Here is a 20205-nt window from a genome sequence, read left to right on the forward strand (position 1 = left end):
CTGACATGGGTGGTCACAGGAAGGCCTGAGTCACAGAGGCACCGTCTCTTACCCAAAGTGAAGAGGACTGAAGAGTATGTGGCAGCTATAGATTCGTAGGAAATGTTTTAAATGTAAAATCAATGCTAACGACCTATAAACACTTTTTTGTTTTCAACTGCCTAGGTGGTCAGTTTTGTTCAGATGTGAATTTTCAAGACTTCCTTAAAAGACGCTCATGGGGGCTTCCCTGGTGGCACGGTGGTTGGGAATCTGCCTGCCAATGCAGGGGACGCGGGTTCGAGGCCTGGTCTGGGAGGATCCCATGTGCCGCGGAGCGGCTGGGGCCGTGAGCCACAACTACTGAGCCTGCGCGTCTGGAGCCTGTGCTCCGCAACGGGAGAGGCCGTGACGGTGAGAGGCCAGCGCGCCGTGATGAAGAGTGGCCTCCGCTTGCCCCAAATGGAGAGAGCCCTCACACAGAAACTTAGACCTAACACAGCCAAAAATAAATAAATAAACAAATAAATAAATAAATTTATTTTTAAAAAAAAAAGAAACTCATGTGATGCTTTTATAATGTATTTCTTCAGGGCAGGCATTGGGATTAAGAAACTTCATGCTGCAGTCTAAATGTCCATCCACAAATAAATAAAGAATATGTGGTATATATATATATATATAATGGAATACTACTCAGCAATGAAAAAGAATGAAATACCATTTGCAGCAACATGGATGGACCTACAGATTAGCATACTAAGTGAAGTAAGTCAGAGAAAGACAAATATCATCTGATATCACTTATATGTGGAATATAAAATATGCTGACACAAATGAACTTATCTACAAAACAAAAACAGACTCATAGGCATAGAGAACGAATTTATGGTTGCCAAAGGGGATAGCAGGAAGGGAGCAGGGGAGAGAGAAATTAGGAGTTTAGGATTAACATGTACACCCCCACTATATATAAAAGAGGTAAACAAGGACCTACTACAAAACACAGGGAACTATACTCAATATCTTCTAATAACCTATAATGGAAAAGAATCTGAAAAAGAATATATATACACACATGTATAACTGAATCACTCTGCTGTAGACTTGAAACTACCACAACATTGTAAATTAACTATACTTTGATAAAAGAGAAAAAAAAACACTTCATGTTGCAATTAAACCCTGTCTTCTATAGACTGACGAATCCAATGACACTATTTCCTTTTCAGTGTCCCATCTCTCCTAGTCCTTGCTCATGAAACCAGTACTGGAGGTGAAGTCAGGCAACAGTCCACACTGTAACATGTGGGCCCCAAAATGTCAGAAACTGGCTTCAAGAAAAGAGAGAGAAGGGGCTTCCCTGGTGGCGCAGTGGTTGAGAGTCCGCCTGCTGATGCAGGAGACACGGGTTCGTGCCCTGGTCCGGGAAGATCCCACATGCCGCGCAGCGGCTGGGCCCGTGAGCCGTGGCCGCTGAGCCTGCGCGTCCGGAGCCTGTGCTCTGCAACGGGAGAGGCCACAACAGTGAGAGGCCCACGTACCACAAAAATTTAAAAAAAAAAAAAGAAAAGAGAGAGGAAGGGGCAAAAGGAAGCATCTAATCAAAACCAACTTTGTGGGCTTCCCTGGTGGCGCAGTGGTTGAGAATCCGCCTGCCGATGCAGGAGACACGGGTTCGTGCCCTGGTCCGGGAAGATCCCACATGCCGCGGAGCAACTAAGCCCGTGAGCCATGGCCGCTAGGCCTGCGCGTCCGGAGCCTGTGCTCCGCAACGGGAGAGGCCACAACAGTGAGAGGCCCGCATACCGCAAAAAAAAAAAAAAAAAAAAAAAAACCAACTTTGTGGTTACTGTACTAATGAGGCCGGCCACTTTCTGGTTCTAGCTGTGGAACTTACTGTACAACAGCTGACACTCACAGGAAGAACAATTCTTCCCAGTTTTGCAGAGAACAGGCCAACAGCCATTATCATCTGTATACGTGTCAGTATAGGGACACACGCCCAGGCACGTGCTTCTATTTGCAAGTTAAAAAGTAAAGCTTCCACGTCCATCCATAAAAGCCCCCCGGGGCAAGTTCATTGGAAAACCCAGCAGCCTTGGAAGAATCAATGAGCACACACATAAAGACCCACACACTCACAAAATGAGTAAAGTATCATCCCAATGTGTACACCGAGGCATATGCACTCTTTCAATATTGCTTTGGACAAAAATACATTAGGCTTTATAGGATGCAAGAGCCCTAAAAGGCTTTAAAAGCTGAGTTGCCACTAAACAGCCAAACAGACAAAACCTCCAAGAACATAAATAGCAGTAACACACTCTCCAGTGAGATTTGGCCTGAAGCACCCAAATCATGTAACTGGTCAGCCATGTAGACACGGTCAGAAAAAGCATCACCAACGTTTTAAAAACATCGCCAGACATTATTATATGCCTCCTATAAATAGCATTTCCTTCCAATCCTTTCAGTGGTACCTCCCACTGGAGGATTTTTAAGAGAGAAGGAAATAAGGGGAAAAGAAGAGGAAATTCAGTTAGACCTGGCAGTTTCGCCCACGTAAGCAGTTGAGCGCCTTTAATTCAGCCCATGAAACTCCCCGGTCCTTAAAACAATGCAGCCTCACCGGGGCCTTGAAGGCTTCCTATGGTTCTGGGATCAGGGGTCCACGGCTGCTCACAGTCTGGCCCTGCCCACCTCCAAGCCTGTACTGATTGGAGGCCTTTCCCTTCCATGAGTTCCGTGAGGACAGGAATCGTGTCTCTCATTCATCTTTGCAGCCCTCACGTCCTGCACAGCAACCCGCACACCGTTGAGTATGCAGTCAAATATTTGGGAAACGAAGGAGTAACGGATTAAGTGGAAAACTACCTCAAACCAATGGCCACACCTGGAAGTAAATGAAAACTATCCTTTTTAGTGAGGATTCATTACTTTCACCGATTCTAGGGGAAGAGAAGGTTGTCTCGTAGTTTTTAGAGGAAGCAGTCACAGCGTTTCAAGGACCCTGGTCATCTGGCTGTGGATTCATCTATTCTTTGGTGTTTCCCACCCAAGTCATGTCGTGTTGTCTGTCCGACACGAATGAGTTAACTCATGGCAGGTAACAGCGCAGAGTCAAGCTGCTGTGGAGGCTGAGGTGATCCCTACCATCCTCGGGAAGTGGCACTGGACCTGCCAGATGCATCCTTACTCCGGGGCCTGATGTCTGGGAGGGCTGATGCTGTGCAGAAGAAGAGAGCCCTGCTCTCTGGTCACAGGGCAGAGCTGGCCAGTGCCGGCTACAGAAAACACGCACTGATTTGTGAAGCTGTGCTCTGGGCACTCAGCTCTCATCTTCACCGAGATGTCTGTCCTGGCCGAACCAGACCTGAAACTACTAAGGATATGAAGCCATCTTCATGTCCGCTGTTAAACCCAAAGTGAGAAAGCTGTAACTGGTGGGTTAGAAATGAACAGATTACTCATTTCTTCATTCCCTTTACTTTTGCTAGAATATGGAAGATGAGGTTCAGCTGAAACACTCTCTCCTCCGATGGGAGCTCAATTTCTAGGGGAAGGTATTAGCAGAGGTCAAACTACTTCTAATTTAACGCCATTAACTAGATATTTGTAATACTAGCCTTAACCAGAGAGGGTGGGGCTTACAGGCTGTATTTGATCAATGTGAATCAGCTAGTCTTAGACAGGAGTCTTCAGGGTGATGGAGAAGTTAAAACTTTTTGAGACAGTTAACTATTTCACAACATCCTTCTAAGTGCATGGAGTTTTGGTTTTTTTTTTTTTTGAATGATGTTCTCAGTTAGGATATAAAAAAGACTTTTGCTATACATTTGGACAATATGTTTTAATAAGTTAGCTATAATCAAGTACTATGTTTTAAGATGTAGCTAGGCTTTTGTGAATAGATATGTGCTTTATATGGAATTCTTATAGCAGTCTGAATTATTAAGTAAATACATAAACATAAGAACCATATACAAACTGAAGGTGGACATTTGCTTTTTTATCCCTTTATTTTGGGTCCACCCCTCTGTATCTCCATATATCTATAACGCTACTCCAGCTAAAGGACTGGCAGGGGGGTGTCGGTCGTAATTTTTCTAATGATTGTATTGTTCCAGCAAGCCAGGCTCATCTTGGGTTATCTGTATTACTTTATATGCATCAGAAGCTACATCTTATCCTAGCACACAGGGGCTGTGTACTGAAGAACGAGAGGTCAGATTGCAAGAGAGGAGACAGACTGGTGAGGCGCCGAAGGCAAGAGAGACCTGTGTGCCCAACGGCCCTGGTCACCTGACTGCAAACGGGTCTCCTGGGGCCTGACTGGACTTAGGAATCTCTGCTTCCAGCTCACATGAGAATAACCAGATCTGTGGTAGCTCCTTGGAGGCAGGGGACGATGATCATTCCAAGTCAGGATACTGACAGTCTCTCAAGGACTGGTACTAGGATTACCTGGGAAAGGTGAGGAGATGAGGAAGCGGGTGAGGATGCTAGGGTGAGAATAAAGACAGCACAGAGACTGTCTGTGTACCGCTTTCTAACCTAAGTCCTGTAGAGGCTGTGAAAAGTCACGGGAGCTGGGCAGAGAGCAGCAGGGAAGAAAAAAACAAAGGAGAAAGGAACGCGAACAAAGTGATTCCATGTATATCATGCCTGTGAATTTCACTGTGTACCTCCACCCCACCACTCTGATGCTGTGACTTCTAGTCAAGCCACATAATAATGATACGATTTCGGCAAATTGAGATAGGGTCGATGGCAATCCATGAGCCCAGGGAAATCTGCCAGGAGTGCAGAACAGCCAGGCCATGGTTTGGAGATGGGCGCACTTCCTCGGGAGTCAGATTGGGGTGATCGTGTTGGGGGTAGCACGGCCAGGCCCTGGTAGCTCATCCTCTGGATGGACCACCAGGGGCGGTTCTCCTGCGGCTCTGCCCATGGGCAGGGGTCTTCATCCAGGCCCTGCCCGTACACACCAGCTTTAATAAGAGGTACACCCCTTTCCTCTACAGTGGCTGTCCTGTCTGTGGTTTACAAATGTGAAGACTGAATTTCAGAGCCTACAGGCAAGTGAGGTCTGCACAGCTGGTGGCAAAGCTGGAATATGACTACAGTTTTGCCCGACTCCAAAGCCCACCTTCGTGACTACATCGGCTAATGCTGAAACTATCCCCTCTGTAAGTATGGACTGCTATCATACAAGCAGAGTTATTTGCTCTGTTCTGTGTTTCCACACTTTCCTGACCATATTAAAAGACAGATGCTGCAGAAAATGACATCATATCAAAATGGGGATTTATAATATTTAAACGTTAATTTGCCTGCCAAGGAGGATTGTTGATAACTGAACAAGCAAAGAATTAAAACCGTCATGGAAACATTAAGGACAAAAAATAATGGTATTCATCATTTCTAGTAAATATGGTATGTGACTATTGCTAACACATTTTTTTTTTTCTGGACTGTTAGGGTTTCCCTAATATGTATATCCATCATGGAAGACCCATCAATTCCTTTAGACTAAAAACCCTTCTGTCCCCTTTTCTTTCTTCCTCCCAATGCACACTTATCCCCCATGAGACAAGACTCACGTCTGGTCTTTTTTCTCTTTTTTGGTCATGTCTCACGGTCTGTGGGACCTTAGTTCCCCGACCAGGGATCGAACCCACACCCCCTGCAGTTGGAAGTGTGGAGTCCTAACCACTGGACCGCCAGGGAAGTCCCACGTATTTTTTTTGATTTCTGTCCCTGTCCTTGCAAGAGTGCCCAAATCAGGTACAAAGTTGGTTTTCCCTCTAGGGAACTATAACTAGTAAGAAGATAAAAAGATCGCCATACTCACTGTCTCTAGGAAGGGGATTTCATTCCTGAATAACTACTCTTTCTCCAGATGGGCTGCTAACTGATGTCTGCAAAATAATTCTTTGCGGCCCAATAATTGGCTCTGGAACTCATTGTAGTGACACGTGACCTGCATTCGCATCCCGGGTCCTCCCCCGTGCCCTGTTGCAATCCTTTCCTTCCCTGTAGGTAGTCACTACTGCAAACGCAAGGTGCAGGCGAGCAGTGACGTTTTATTCAAGAAACACATCATGGATTTGGGGAAAATACATACCTGATCGCACTTGCAGATAAGTGGCCGTAGGAGCCACTTGCTGAAGAGCTGCTGCGGGAATTATTGAGAATGGTGACCAAGGAGTTGGGAGACGTCCTAATCATGGTCTGAAGGTCAAAGCTATGATCGGACAGCGGTGATATGGACAGTGTACGTTTTCGGCTTGGCCTGGCTGACAGCCGGGGGCTGGGGAATCTGGTGCCTGTTGTATAAACAAAACAGAACCTGATTACCTGCGGCTGGACTCGGTACCCATTATCTGTTCCTACGACCCCCGCGTGGAAGCAGTGAAGGATAAGAAACCGGTGACTGGCGTTGACAAGTACTTCTCTCTCCCACTTGTGATCTACTGGGGACAATTGAGGAAATTACGGAGAAATATTTATCTTCCAGGGGCTTACCTCAGGGGAGCTCTGTTTATTAATGTGCAGACAAAATGATAAATTGCTAAACAAAAGGGAGAGACTTTTTATGTGTTCTCCCTCTCATTTCCAGTGATTTATGAACTGACAGCTGCTTAGATATGCTCATCATTAATTCACCACCAGCGACAAAGACAGTGGTTCCCACAGCTGCACCGCACTCCACCCTCCCCACCGCAACGCACACCGTTTTAAGGCAACGAGCCGAAGGGGAAACATGAATTAAAGTATCCTAAGATTTTAAAAATCCAGCTTAGTTATGCCCGCATTTCCCCATGATTTCTGTAGCTATCTGATCCGCGGAATACTTACGGCTTTACTGACAAAACTGATAAATACGTTATCCTAAATTAATGGTTCTCGATGGGGGGGGGGGGGCGATGTTTGCCCCCAGGGGACATGTGACAACAGCTGGATATATTTTGGTTATCACAACTCATGGGGTACTAGAAACATCTAGAGGCCAGGGAAGCTGCTGCACACCCGGGAATGGGCAGGGCAGCCCCCCTGCCATGAAGAATCGTCTGGCACCCGTAGCGCCGAGATGGAGGAACGCTGCCCTGACTTCCCCATAATCTATACAGCCTAAGTCCCAAGAAACATTTAAAAGCTTGGGATGTGGTTTGTTTACAGATTTTCCAAGGTTGGGGGAGAAAAACCCCACAAAGCATTATAATAAGATAACATGAGCCAATTTTAAGCCTCTGGTATTAGATCAATCAATCGATTAATTAATTCTCTGCGTTTGTAAGAGTTTTGAGACTTCAAGAAGATTCCACTGATGAAGTTCTATCCTGGAGGTTAGTAACTCACACTTAAACACCTGCCAACTTAATACAATGCTTTTTACATGGAGAGTTAAAAATTAAATGTCCATTTGCCTTCAATTTGGTAGACGGTAGAGATTTGAATTAGGGCAGAGCTATGAATGTGGCCCAAAGGCCCACTCCTGCCTTTTCTAAGGTCACATTTACATTACAGAGTCATCAAACTAAAGTTTAATGACAGATGAGAACATAATACCACTAGGTAAGAGGAAAATCAAACATGATACTTTTAAGAAATAACGGAGGGTTTCTACTTCAAAGCATGAGTACACCTACTTACAGGGACATCGCAATTTCCGAGTCCCCAGAAAACTGAAGTAGAAGGTAAGCCTTCTTTATAGAAAACGTCTAGGCACTTGGTCTCCAGAAAAGTCACTGGGAATATTTTCTTCACCAGAGACGGACCTTGATACAAGATAACAATCTGACATATGCTTTGAGATAATTTAATGAAGTGTAATAGATGAATATGAAAGACTCTGTAGGGGCTTCCCTGGTGATGCAGTGGTTCAGAGTCTGCCTGCCGATGCAGGGGACACGGGTTCGTGCCCCGGTCCGGGAAGATCCCACATGCCGCGGAGCGGCCGGGCCCGTGAGCCATGGCCGCTGAGCCTGCGCGTCCGGAGCCTGTGCTCTGCAACGGGAGAGGCCACAGCAGTGAGAGGCCCGCGTACCGCAAAAAAAAAACTCTATAGATAATATTATAGAGATGAATAGATATACTTTATAGTGAATAAAAAATAAATCACAAACTGGAACTTAGTACCATCCATGTATATGAAACTGGAAAACCAATCTGAATGACAAATGTGGTACCTACTCAAAGCTTTCTTTCAGGCACATTGAAAATTGAATTTCTTCATTTAGAACAGTTTCATTACCAACCTGATTTAGGCCATGTTCGTACAAAAATAACAATCCCACTATGTTCACAGCTCTTAGTGTTTCAACCAGCATCTTACTTTCATTATGGCATCTCCCTTACACATTAATGTCTCATTTTTACTCACTATGAGAGGCTAATTTCATCATAAAAGTTTTTCAGTGAAGAAATGCATTCCACCTCCAAAGGATTCCAAGGACAAACCAGACTTCTGGTCAGTTTCCATATCATCCTCGGGAGTAACCATTCTCGGCGGGATTCAGTGATCCCTGGCAGAGTTAGAAGTAACAGGATATTCCAGATAGAGCTGATTTCCTGATCTTTTAAAAAACACTAAATAGATAAGGAGGCCTTCTGAGGGCTATAAAACACCAGAGGCCTATCTCCCCATCACATCATCCAAAGACAGAGCCCAGGGCCTGGCTTCATCCCTTTCATGGAAGCCTCCAGGTTGCCCAGGGTCTGGATGGTCTGGCTCCTCTGCTTTTCCCTCCAAGATGGGTACTTATTTAAGTCAGTTTCCACCGGTATAAATAGCGTGGTGTTCAGGAGTGTCTAGGATTTCTCTGGGATACTCCTTATAGGGATTACTTGCTCTCCTGTCTTTAAAGGTCACTAGAATCCCAAAAGATAGAATTAGAGCCATAAAACAGACTTGTTCATTCTAATGTGCAACACATAAATACTCTATCCTGAAGCTGGCTGAAACCCAAGTAGGCCCATTGTTGGCCCATTTAAAAGTCAGGTGCTCATCTGAATCCAGTTTAGTGCAGTTTCTGCCAATGGAAGAGTCCTGAAGAGCTGTAACAGTGGATCGGAATGACCAGCTCGATCCCAGTTTGCCTCTGGTTTTGCTACTGCAGAGCCAATGTAGGAATTTAAAGTCATTTCACTCCTTCCTTGAAAAAGTCTCCTACGATTTAAATTTAAAACATAACATTCTGGTTATGTTCTACTAAACTAAATGCTATTTCAGCTATTTTAGAGGGCAGGGATATAGTACTTTACTCAGTTTCCAACCCTTGAAACCCCCTAACAACGAAGCATAGAAAGAGAAAGTTGTCAGCATTTGGGGCAGTGGTTTGGGGTCATCTGTTGAAGGGAACAGCTAAACTACGAGGCGTGGATTTCAAAACCGCTGAAAGAGAAGTGGCCCCGTTCTTCACTGATCATACGGCTTCCTTCTTAAACCTAAGCCGGAGCATTCTTACTGTTCCAACACAGATCTCTCCAACCTGGCTTTCTGTTAATTGTTTTGTTTCTCTATTCTAATAAAAGATTCTGACAAAGAAAAAGGAGGTTTCTTTTTATGTGATGAATGATAGGACATCTAAATTCCTAGTTAATGACAATCAATTTACCACCTACTCTGGCAAATTAAAATGCCTTTAATTAGTTTTTACAAAGTAAAAGGGTAGCTTCATCCTTTATTTAGATAAAAACTGCCATTGCCTGACTAAACACATTCTCATCAAATAGAGAAGGTAATATGGGCTGACCTTTCAAGGATTCTCTCTCATTTTAATTCTTTATTTGCAGATTTTTAAATAACTGATTTGCATAATAACACTCAACTTTTTTTCCCAATAATCCCTAATTGAAACGTGGTTATGATGAATCTGAAATGTAAACTCTCTCTTCTACAAAGCGGAAAACAAAATCCCTGCAGAAGATGTAACACATTTCCCTTACTCTGTGTGTGGTAATGAGCTGCCCATTGGAAACCCACCCAAGCTGTGTTCGTATGTAACACAGCTAAGTCAGTTCATGACAGTAAGGGGACCAAGGCTGTAGATTTTATGCCCGGTGGACCAGTCATTTTCTCTCTATTCTAAATCTGAGAACTGAATTATCAACCACTAATAGAGAGTAGACCAAGGTCCACCCATTGTCACAGAAGGATTCAAACAGACCCTACATGGAAAATCACAAATTAATCACTGCTACTAGAAGAAACAAACAAAACCTCGAGCATATGTCCTACTCAAACTCATGTTGTTGTCGTATTCAAAGGGTTTCGTTATGTACACCTTGCATGATGTTTCAGGTTCACTTCCTTGCACCTGGCAAATGGATGTGGACTTAAAGAATCCGAATAGGGGCTTCCCTGGTGGCGCAGTGGTTGAGAGGCCGCCTGCCGATGCGGGGGATGTGGGTTCGTGCCCCGGTCCGGGAAGGTCCCACGTGCCGCGGAGCGGCTGGGCCCGTGAGCCATGGCCGCTGGGCCTGCGCGTCCGGAGCCTGTGCTCCGCAACAGGAGAGGCCACAACAGTGAGAGGCCCGTGTACCGAAAAAAAAAAAAAAATCCAAATAAATAAGAACTCTTGGATGTTCTGAAAAATGATAATCATAAGCTCTTGTTTATATGTCTAGAGAAGTGACACAAAGGACTTGTCATAAGCCTTGAGGGACCCAAAAGAAAGTGATGTAAAGTACAACCAATGATCCCATTTTCTTCCACTGCTAGGTAGAGGGCTAAAAGTAGTAGCCCTTCCCGATGTGGAAATGTTTTTATTTTTCCTACGTAAAAGGTCTCAATGAGATAGATTTTTTTTTAATGTAAAGAAGACATGTGGAAAATAAGAAAAAAATAAATCAATGAAAAATGTAAAACCAAGTATAGGTCTCTTTTTTCGTTAATTTATAAAGCATAAAATCTACAAAACCAAGGAATGACTGGATGAAACACATTCATCGAATCAAACACGTTCCCTTATTCTGCTACCAAGACAATCGGGGCTGACTAGTTTTTTGTGTATCTGCCAAATTACAATGGCCTGTATCTTCCAGTTCATTGCTATGAACTGAGTTAAGCGGGAGTCTCAGGATGGCCACATCTGTGGAAGCTTCCTGGGAAACCAAGGCAACCAGAGTCCCAAACACTGGTGGTTCCTCCTCCTCCTCTGGTTTGAAAAGTTAGGTAATCAGCCCATCTTTGTATCTTCCCGTCCCTTTCATGAGTTGGCTTGGCCACGCCCAGGACTACAGAAGAGGGCCCGCCACTTACTATCCATGGCATGAAGGTACTCCATGTGGATGGCCCCTGCGCCGGCGCCGGCCGCCGAGGGGATGATATCTGCGTAGGGACTGCGCTGCCCGGCTAACAGAGCCATCTGGTGATAATATTCCGCTGGGCTGACTCCAGCGTGGGGGGCTGGATGGAAGAGGAGACAAGAAAACACGGTTACTAGTTGAAAGAAGGCCCCAAAGAAGCTTTTCCTGAGACATCCCGAAGTCCATTCCCCATGCAGCTCACATCAGCCATTCCTTTTATGGTTCTTTCCAGGAAAACCTCCTTAACTCAGATTGTGCTTTCACTGAAGCCTCCCAGATACGACTGATTGGAAAATAAAACTGAAGGAAAAGAATCGAAAAAATAAAATGCATGATAAAACTTTCGAGGGTAGTTTTAAGAATCACCAGGAATTCCAAATGATTAAATTGTATTGGGCTGGCCAAAAAGTTCATTCGGGTTTAAGTAAAAATAAAAGACCTTCTTCGTTTTCACCGAGAACTTTATTGAACAACGTATGCGTTAACCAAACGAACTTTTGGGCCAACCTAATATACGTGTGCGTGTATCTGTACACTCATTCCCCTATTTTGCTCCCCCAAATAGAAGTGTCTTGGGAAGGTCCCACATGCCACGGAGCAACTAAGACCCGTGCGCCACAGCTACCGAGCCTGCGCTCTAGAGCCCGTGCGCCACAACTACTGAGCCTGCTCTCTAGAGCCCGTGAGCCACAACTACTGAGCCCACGTACCACAACTACTGAAGCCCACGCGCCTAGTGCCCGTACTCCGCAACAAGAGAAGCCACCGCAACGAGAAGCCCGTGCACTGCAACAAAGAGTAGCCCCTGCCCGCCGCAACTAGAGAAAGCCCGCGCGCAGCAATGAAGACCCAACGCAGCCAAAAATAAATTAAATAAATAAATAATCTTTAAAAAATAGTGTCCTATCAAATCACTGTATGTGCACATTTATTTTTCCAAATTTTTTACAGTAGTAAACAACTTAGATAACCATGACGGCCTTCACACCATACTCAACATACATCCCTAAGCCTTCTGGCGGGAGGGTCTGAGTCAGCTCTCAGGAGCTGGAGTCACGAGTGGAAAAGGCAGCACAGCTGGCTTTAATAACACAGGACGATGGCAAGCTGCAATTTTGTGTCCCATAATTTTAAAGCTCTTTGTTTCCTCTTTTTTTCATTACAAAATCAAAAAGAAATACACCTCTCAATCTGGAGCAATTTACTGGCAAGCGTCAGCTCTATAGCAGTGGGATAATGATCGGTGTCTGCACGCCAATTTATGTGCCAAAGCTGCAGGACGCTGTAGCAGTTCTGAGGGTGGTCTCCGAATACACAGAGATGTGGATGCAAATCCCAGCTCCACCTCTTACAGCTTCACAGGAAGTTGCTGGGAGCCGTGAAGGCACTGGTGCATGGAAAGTGCTTAGCACATAGCATTCGATCAATAAAAGCTAATTTTATCATTATGACGCAGAAGCACTAGCATTCTAGTGATAGGTCTGTGTAGGCTTTACATTTGTGTCCATATACTTTTTAATTTTTTTTATTGAAGTATAGTTGATTGACAATGTTGTGTTAGTTTCAGGTGTACAGCAAAGTCATTCAGTTATACACACACACACATATATATTCTTTTTCATATTCTTTTCCATTATAAGTATTACAAGATATTGAATACAGTTCCTTGTGCTATACAGTAGGTCCTTGTTTATTTTATGTATAATAGTGTGAATCTGTTAATCCCAATTAATCCTAATTTATCCCTCCCACCCCCTTTCCTAAACCATGTTTGTTTTCTATGTCTGTGAGTCTATTTCTGTCTTGTAAATAAGTTCATTTGTGTCACTTTTTTTAAGAGTCTACATATAAGCGATATCACATGATACTTGTCTTTCTCTTTCTGACTTAACTTCACTTAGTATGATCATCTCTAGGTCCATCCATGTTGCTGAAAATGGCATTATTTCATTCTTTTTTATGTGTGTCCACATACTTCTCATACATCATAAAGATAGAGAGATATATACAAAAATCACAGACCACAAGAGACAAATATTAGGGACTTGACTTGGGTATTAACTGGACTCCTGAGACGCAGAACAACAAATCAAAGAATGTTTCAGTCATAGTCATCATCAAATACTACGGAAAGCAGATGACAAGATGTTTTAACTAGAGGTACCAACTTCAGCGGCCCCACTAAATGTCCAGAAGCCGGCATCATTCCAAGCCCATTGTCAGCCGACCTCTCTACCCCCTCACCCTCTGTTCTTATTAGTCACTTCCATGAACCCCCAAGTATTCCATGGAGGTGACTTTCCATTTTTCCCACTAGAAAACCAAATCCAAAGCAGAACCAACTCCAATCTCACTCTTTTACAGTTTTATTTTTAAAGTGTGAATCTTGTCGAAATGGCAAAACTTCTTCATTAGGTACCTTTACAAGTATATTCGCTGCACTGAATCAGAGGGGAAAAAGTGAGCCAACAACTATTGCTGGAGCACAGCTTCTTGTACGAATGAGTGGATATTTACTGAAAGACCTCCGGAAGCTTCCATCTACTATCCCCACCATGCACAGCCAGCCTCGGGAAGCATCTGAGTGGAGAACGTGGACCGTGCTGCTCGGTGAGACGGACTGCATAGCGTGTCTCTGCGCCCCAACACAAGCATCAGCGATTTGTGGTTTGCTGCAGAGAGCACATAATCCTCTACTTGTCATCCATACGGCTTATGCCATCCTGGACCCTAACTCAGATGCTAGCAATTGTGGGCAAATGAGTTTGTATATGTGTGCGTGAGATGGGAAATGCTCTTCCTGAACCAAAGGAGCATTTTATCATCGGGCACTTGTGTAATGCACAGGTCCAATTTAAAAGAGTCAGGTGACAAGTAATCGGGAGGCCAACAGAACAACAGGAATTTGGTGCTTTGGAGCTGAAGATGAACATCAAGTATAAGAGAATTCAAAGTCAAAGTTTGTTTCTTGCCCCACTGCATCTGTCTTGCAGCGTTCATTTGGTCAAGGACAGAGGGCACATACAACACAGCCGGCCCGTCATGTTCTCTAAGACCTTGCAGCTCAGAGCGTGGTCCCTGGACCAGCAGCGCTGACATCACCTGGGAGCTTCTCAGAAGTGCAGAACCTCAGGCCGCACCTGGACCCCCACCCCCCAAAAGAACAGTATTTTATCACCGTCCCCAGGTGATACCTATGCGCACTGGAGTTTGCAAAGTGCTGCTCCAGTGGACACATCTGTATACATGTGTCCTTCAGACATGCAGAGCAGAAAAGTGTTCATCACAAGGTGAGCAAAATGTGCTGGTGACACACGCACCATGTGGGAATGCCAACAGGGCCGGTCTAAATATACGTGAAGCCACAGCACAGAGCAGTGAACGAGACCAAGGATTTGGGCATCAGTGCATTAAGCTCTGAGTGCCACCTCTGCCACTACTAGCCAGTGAACCAGGTTTCAAGTTACTTGGACCCTCTGCCCTTATCCTCACCTGAAAATGGACATAATATCCCACCCTCAAGGAGATGTCGTAAGGCTGAAACGAAAGCACGTAATCACATCACTTAGCACAGCGCCCGGCACACAGGACTCAAGAGGCGTCAGTTCCTCTACGCCACATTCCAGGAGAGGCACGACGTGTGGAAGCACAATAGGCTGGTCTGAGACTCACCGTCTGTGGGGCTCAGCCCGCGGGCGGCCGAGATCATGGAGAGGGACGGGCTGCTGTGCAGGGACCGGATGTAGTCCATGTAGGGGTTGATGTAGGTATGCGGAGGGCTGAAGGGGGACTCAGAAGCGGCGGCGGGATTCCGATGCGGGGAGATCCTGAGGAAGGGCAGGTCGGAATACGTGGGGCTACTAGATAAGGCAGAAGGCCTAGGCAAAAAGAAAAGCAGACACAAGAGGTACGCATGAGACCAAGAGCTCCATGGGCAGAGGCTGTCTGTGAAAGAAAATCAGTAAGATTTTACGTGAACTCAAGGCGTCTTGGGGGAGAGAAGATCAGGCATATACATTTCCAGTACTAGGACCTTAAGATCATGGTGACATCATGTAGGGAGAATGCTACTATGCAATTATTTGGGCAAAGAAAATGGTCCTCTGAGAAATTCCCCGGCCCTCAGAATATAGGAAAATAAAGCCTTTGGTTTTCCTCATGAGAAGAAATTCTAAACAGGCATCTGAGCTTACAGCAGTTGCTGCGATTCTATTCTCCATTTGACCCGAATGTTAATTTTACCACTGAACGTCTCTCTCACCATCATGGTACTGCATTAAAAAAGAAAAAAGGAAAGGAAGGAGGGAAGGAAGGAGGGAAGGAAGGAAGGAAGGAAGGAAAGAAGGAAGGAAGGAAGGAAGGAAGGAAGGAAGGAAAGAAAAGAAAAGAAAAAAGAAAAAAGAAAAGAAAAGAAAAGAAAAGAAAAGAAAAGAAAAGAAAGGAGGGAGGGAGGAAGGAAGGAAGGAAGATTCTTCTGGTCTGGGAGTCTGAGCATACACACGGCAGAGATACCTACAAGTAAGAAAAGAGACTAACTGCAAAAGTCTGTAAGCAACATGAAACTGACACTGTATACATAGGTGCTGCAGCTTTAGTGTTCTGCGACTTGAGGTTGTGCACAAAACCAGTTTCACAGACATGGGTTTCCCTCTTTTGAAGGCAGCCCCCCTTCTCCGTAAGCAGCAGCCCTGGGGGGCAGCTTCATCTCACACTCGTTCTACATGTGGCTTCCTCCTGATCAGCCACGCTCAGTGAACAATCCGTAATGAAGTGCTCCTGGGGTTAGGAAGTTGGAAAAGATCGGGGTTTTGATCAAGCTCATGCCTCCGTTATAATGAGCAAAGGTAGAATGTAAGCTTTCGGCTGATGAAAATACATTCTAAGGCACATCTTGCTGTCACCATACCTCTTCCACTCCAGGGAATTCCCTCCCCAGAGCCACCACCCCCAAGCCCCAGGGACAGGCATTTCTAGAACGGCCAGTCTGTGGAAGCCCCCCTCGCCGCCCTGTTCCTCCTCTAATAGAAAACGTTTTGTGTGGATAATCCAGTGAACTGGCTCTGACAGGCTGAACACTTGTACTTTCCCTTTTTTCATTCACAGAGAATATGGCCATAAAAAGGCGAGACCGTGATAGAGAGGGATGTTCTGAGAACTGCAAGCTCCTCTTGCGGCGCGGGCTTTAGGAGTGAAAGGAAAGGGAGGAGAAACACATTTTCTCATCCCGCCTCCCAAGCAAAGGCACATGCAGCCGCAGCTGGGCTCTGGCCCCCAGCCCCGTCAGAACAGAGTCCTGGGAGAAGCCAGCTCCTCGAAGCACACAGAGCAGGCACTGAGTTAAATGAACCCAAAGCTCAGATCATGAATCTTCTCAGTAGAAAATCAAAGAGGTTAAAACACACAGGAGGGAGAGGATTTTCTTACTTGTTCCTTCTTACTCTTTTTTCATTTTGAACTTAAAAAAAAAAAAAAAAAAAGAGGCTTTTTATTTGTTCTTCAGATGTCACTCTGGGTGAAATTAAATAAAAATCCAGAGTTTTCTAAATTTACATGTGGGGAGAGTGAGAAGTCACCACCTGAAAATAGCTATTTCTTTTCCAAACAACTTGAGGCTTTCCATACCCACCCAGAAATTAGTAAAAATTCCTTGCTCTTAAATAGAAATTTCCAAGACCTATTAGTCTATCCCATTTTAGCTCTTTACTACAAAACAAGTTAGCTCTGTGTCACTGGTTAAATCTGACGCTCCATTTAGACCTGTCACTACCTTAGAGCACACCGGACGCTCGAATTCACTCATTCATTTTCTACCAGAAAGGAAAATCAATCCTTTCAATCCGATTCGAAAGTGATTATTATCAAGTTAACAGGCTCATTTGTAGATTTATGATGAGAGACAGGTGCCGCAGAAATATAAAATAGCAGACATTTCAAGAGATCCATGAGATGATACCTCCTAGACAAGCTTTTCTTAGGCTGCACGAGAAACTCAGTCTGAACGTTATGAACTAAAAATCGGTGAAGCAATGACACTGCTAATTGGTTTCTTCGTTAGGCAAAAAATTGGAACCTGTATAATTTGTCTCAAATTCTAGAATGGAGAATGGTAGTAAGACTATTCCCAGAAGCCTAGATTCCATTGAAGAATCACGGATGGAAAAAAAACCAGCACTTAGAACAACATGAAGATTATAGATATCGGGCTGGGGTGCTCACCTGTCCCAAAGAAGCAGGGAAGCCAGGGGACGGCTGATGCTTTTCTCTTCTCACAAATCTGTGGATGCCTGATGTCTGCCTCCCCCCCTTTCACTTTCATTTGACCTGTTCTCACAGGAAGACTGAGGATAACTATTCAATGAGTAAGGAATCAAGATCCGGACACATCTTCCCCAGCAGGAAAGCCCAGGCTCCATCCGCCCGTCCACCCCCGTGAGGAACAGCAGCAGAGAAGAGGGTTGGTCCCTCCAGGATTTGCAGACGAAGTCAGGAAACTCCACACACTCTGGTGAATGTCATACTGATGCCTGTCTCTCCCCTCCAGAGATGATGCTGGAAAGATGTGGAGTCACCACCTGAAAGCATGGTAGGACACGCTTTCAGACAGGAATGCAGCGAAGGAAGCTGCAAGATATCAACTGCCCTAAGGAAAAGAACATCTAGTAGTCAAAGGCCAGCCATCCCCAGGATACAGCAGGAAGATGTTTAACGAGGGTCCTTCAGGGAAGGGTCATCAGGAATTCTGGGGACAGTTGAGTCAGACCATCAGAGCAGTGGTACCACGGGAGGGCTCAGGGCTGAAGGGGAACCGACGTGGATGGGACAGCAGCTGTGCGACCTTGGCCTTGATACTCACCCCCTTCTTGACCTAAACAGTCCAATGGGGAGGATACCTACCTCTTGGGGGCCTTGGCAAGTGAATATAACTAAAGCCTCATGTACTGAGCCTAGTATCTAATAAATGCTGAATACGTGCATACGACTTATTTCACAAACTATACTAACATCTTCCACTCCTAATATATACACACATACAACAGAGACAAATGCATATATGTACATATATACTCATACATACACATAAACACACACACACATATTAGGGATGGCAAATATAGCATACTATGTGATTTTCAAACACTGAAATATTGGAACCCTTTTTTCAAAGCAAATCGTATGGCGGAAACACACCTGTCTGCTTTGTTCCGCAACCTGTCAGTCTCCAGGGAGCATCTCCTTGGGTCTCCCAGTACCTCCACTCAGAATCATAAAACCATACAAGGTGGTTAAGAACATGAGCTCAGTTATCATTAAATGCAAGAGCTCTGAAGGAACTGGACTTGAACTCAGGCCCATCCCTGACTCTTGTCACTGAGGTGTGTTTCCTTATGTACAACACGGAACAATGAGAGTTCTCTGCCAGGGCTGCTGTCACCACTGGCACAGGGCACTCAGTAAACGGTGGTGGCCGCTGAGGTTCTTGGTGGTTGTAAGAACCATCCAACAACTTTTTGTGTGTGTCACCTGTTTTGAATTCAGCGAACAAATGTCCAAATAGCAAGACTTTTGGAGACTGGTGTTCCCATTTCCTTGCTGTTCAATTTCTCACTGAAAGTTGATGACTTATTCATTCAGTCTCCAAACCGGGCTCTTGTGAGGTGGGCTAGCATGACCCTTCTCTAGCCCTGAAGACTGACAAAAATGGCTTTCTGAGTCATCAAAGCTGAGGACCCAGCCTTGAACTGCAATGGCCATGGCAGCCACCTGACATGGATGTAAACATACATAAACTACAACTTTTCAATAGAGCTGCTTTTAACCTTACCTAACAGAGTCATTTCCAAATTCTTGGCATCTAGATCATTTGTCATTTATTTTGCTTTTAACTGTAAAGCAAATCTGAAAGGGAAGATGTTATATTTAACAGGCAGATGTGTATTCACCACTGGAAGAAAGAGCCATTCAAGTTGACGGCCAGAGGGGTGAATTCTACTGAAGAAAGAAGAGGTGGGAAATGGGAGGAAGGCAGTCACCAAGTTTTCCATATAAATGACATATATCATTGCACAAACTATCCTAAAGTTGACCTGGTAAATATTTGTCGAGCTTGCTAAACATCTTCATTTGTGGATTACAGGAGCAGGACGGAAAAAAAATTATAGGTGTCACTTTCTCGGTTTATATTTTTAGTAGATACACACAGAGATTGAATTGAAAATTACTGTTGGCCTCTCATGACCTTCTCTGCCTTTGTAGCTTTCGGTTCTCTCTTTTCTGGGGCTGTACGTGGCTCTGTGGTTGGAAGGCAAACACAAGCCATGGAGGAAAAAAAACAAACAACAAACAAACATTCCGGGAAGAACACTGAAATTTAGAACTGCTCCAGGAACAGGGATCCCATGCTATTTATGTTGCAGCCAAAGAGTATAGAAATAGGCCTGTGACCCCCTCAAACTAAATCATAAAACTGCTGTCTAGGAAAAAGATGCCCAAGCTGTAGAGGGCTGTCTGGGTGGCCAGAGCATCACCGAGGGAAGGAGCTATGGTTCCATGACCTCTGCATCCTGGCTCATGCATTTAAGACCCTGGCCTGCCCACCCAGGGATAACATGCCCTATGCTGCTTCCACCTCTCTGTCTTCCCAAGGCCATGAAGACCCAATGCGTGGCTGCCATTTTGTTTCCATATCGCCCGATGGATAAATGAAGTATAGCTTCAGACAAGAAAGCAGATGGGGATTATTTTTATGTTCTCCCCAAAGGCAATAAAGTAATATAAAGTTTGTGTTTGTTTGTGGAAATAATTTAACTTTGGATTAATCCTTTTATAAGGTCATGAAAATAGACTACAATGAAAAGAGTAGAGGATTCTTATTAGAGCCTTTTAAACATTATACTAGGATAAATTTAAAAA

General features: G+C 44.7%; 1 protein-coding gene across 1 annotated transcript in view; it reads right to left on the bottom strand.

The window, feature by feature from the left end:
- The window catches only part of GLI3 (GLI family zinc finger 3), a 295745-nt gene that overhangs the window by 79390 nt on the left and 196150 nt on the right, over positions 1–20205 (bottom strand). Inside the window, exons 5-7 of the mRNA XM_067042882.1 lie at positions 14968–15173; positions 11249–11395; positions 6110–6311 (exon numbers count right to left, since the gene is read on the bottom strand). Of these exons, the coding sequence (XP_066898983.1) occupies positions 6110–6311; positions 11249–11395; positions 14968–15173 (555 nt within the window). The remainder of the gene's footprint in view (positions 1–6109; positions 6312–11248; positions 11396–14967; positions 15174–20205) is intronic.

This window comes from Kogia breviceps, chromosome 9 (genome assembly GCF_026419965.1).
Source record: "Kogia breviceps isolate mKogBre1 chromosome 9, mKogBre1 haplotype 1, whole genome shotgun sequence".
NCBI lineage: Eukaryota > Metazoa > Chordata > Mammalia > Artiodactyla > Physeteridae > Kogia > Kogia breviceps.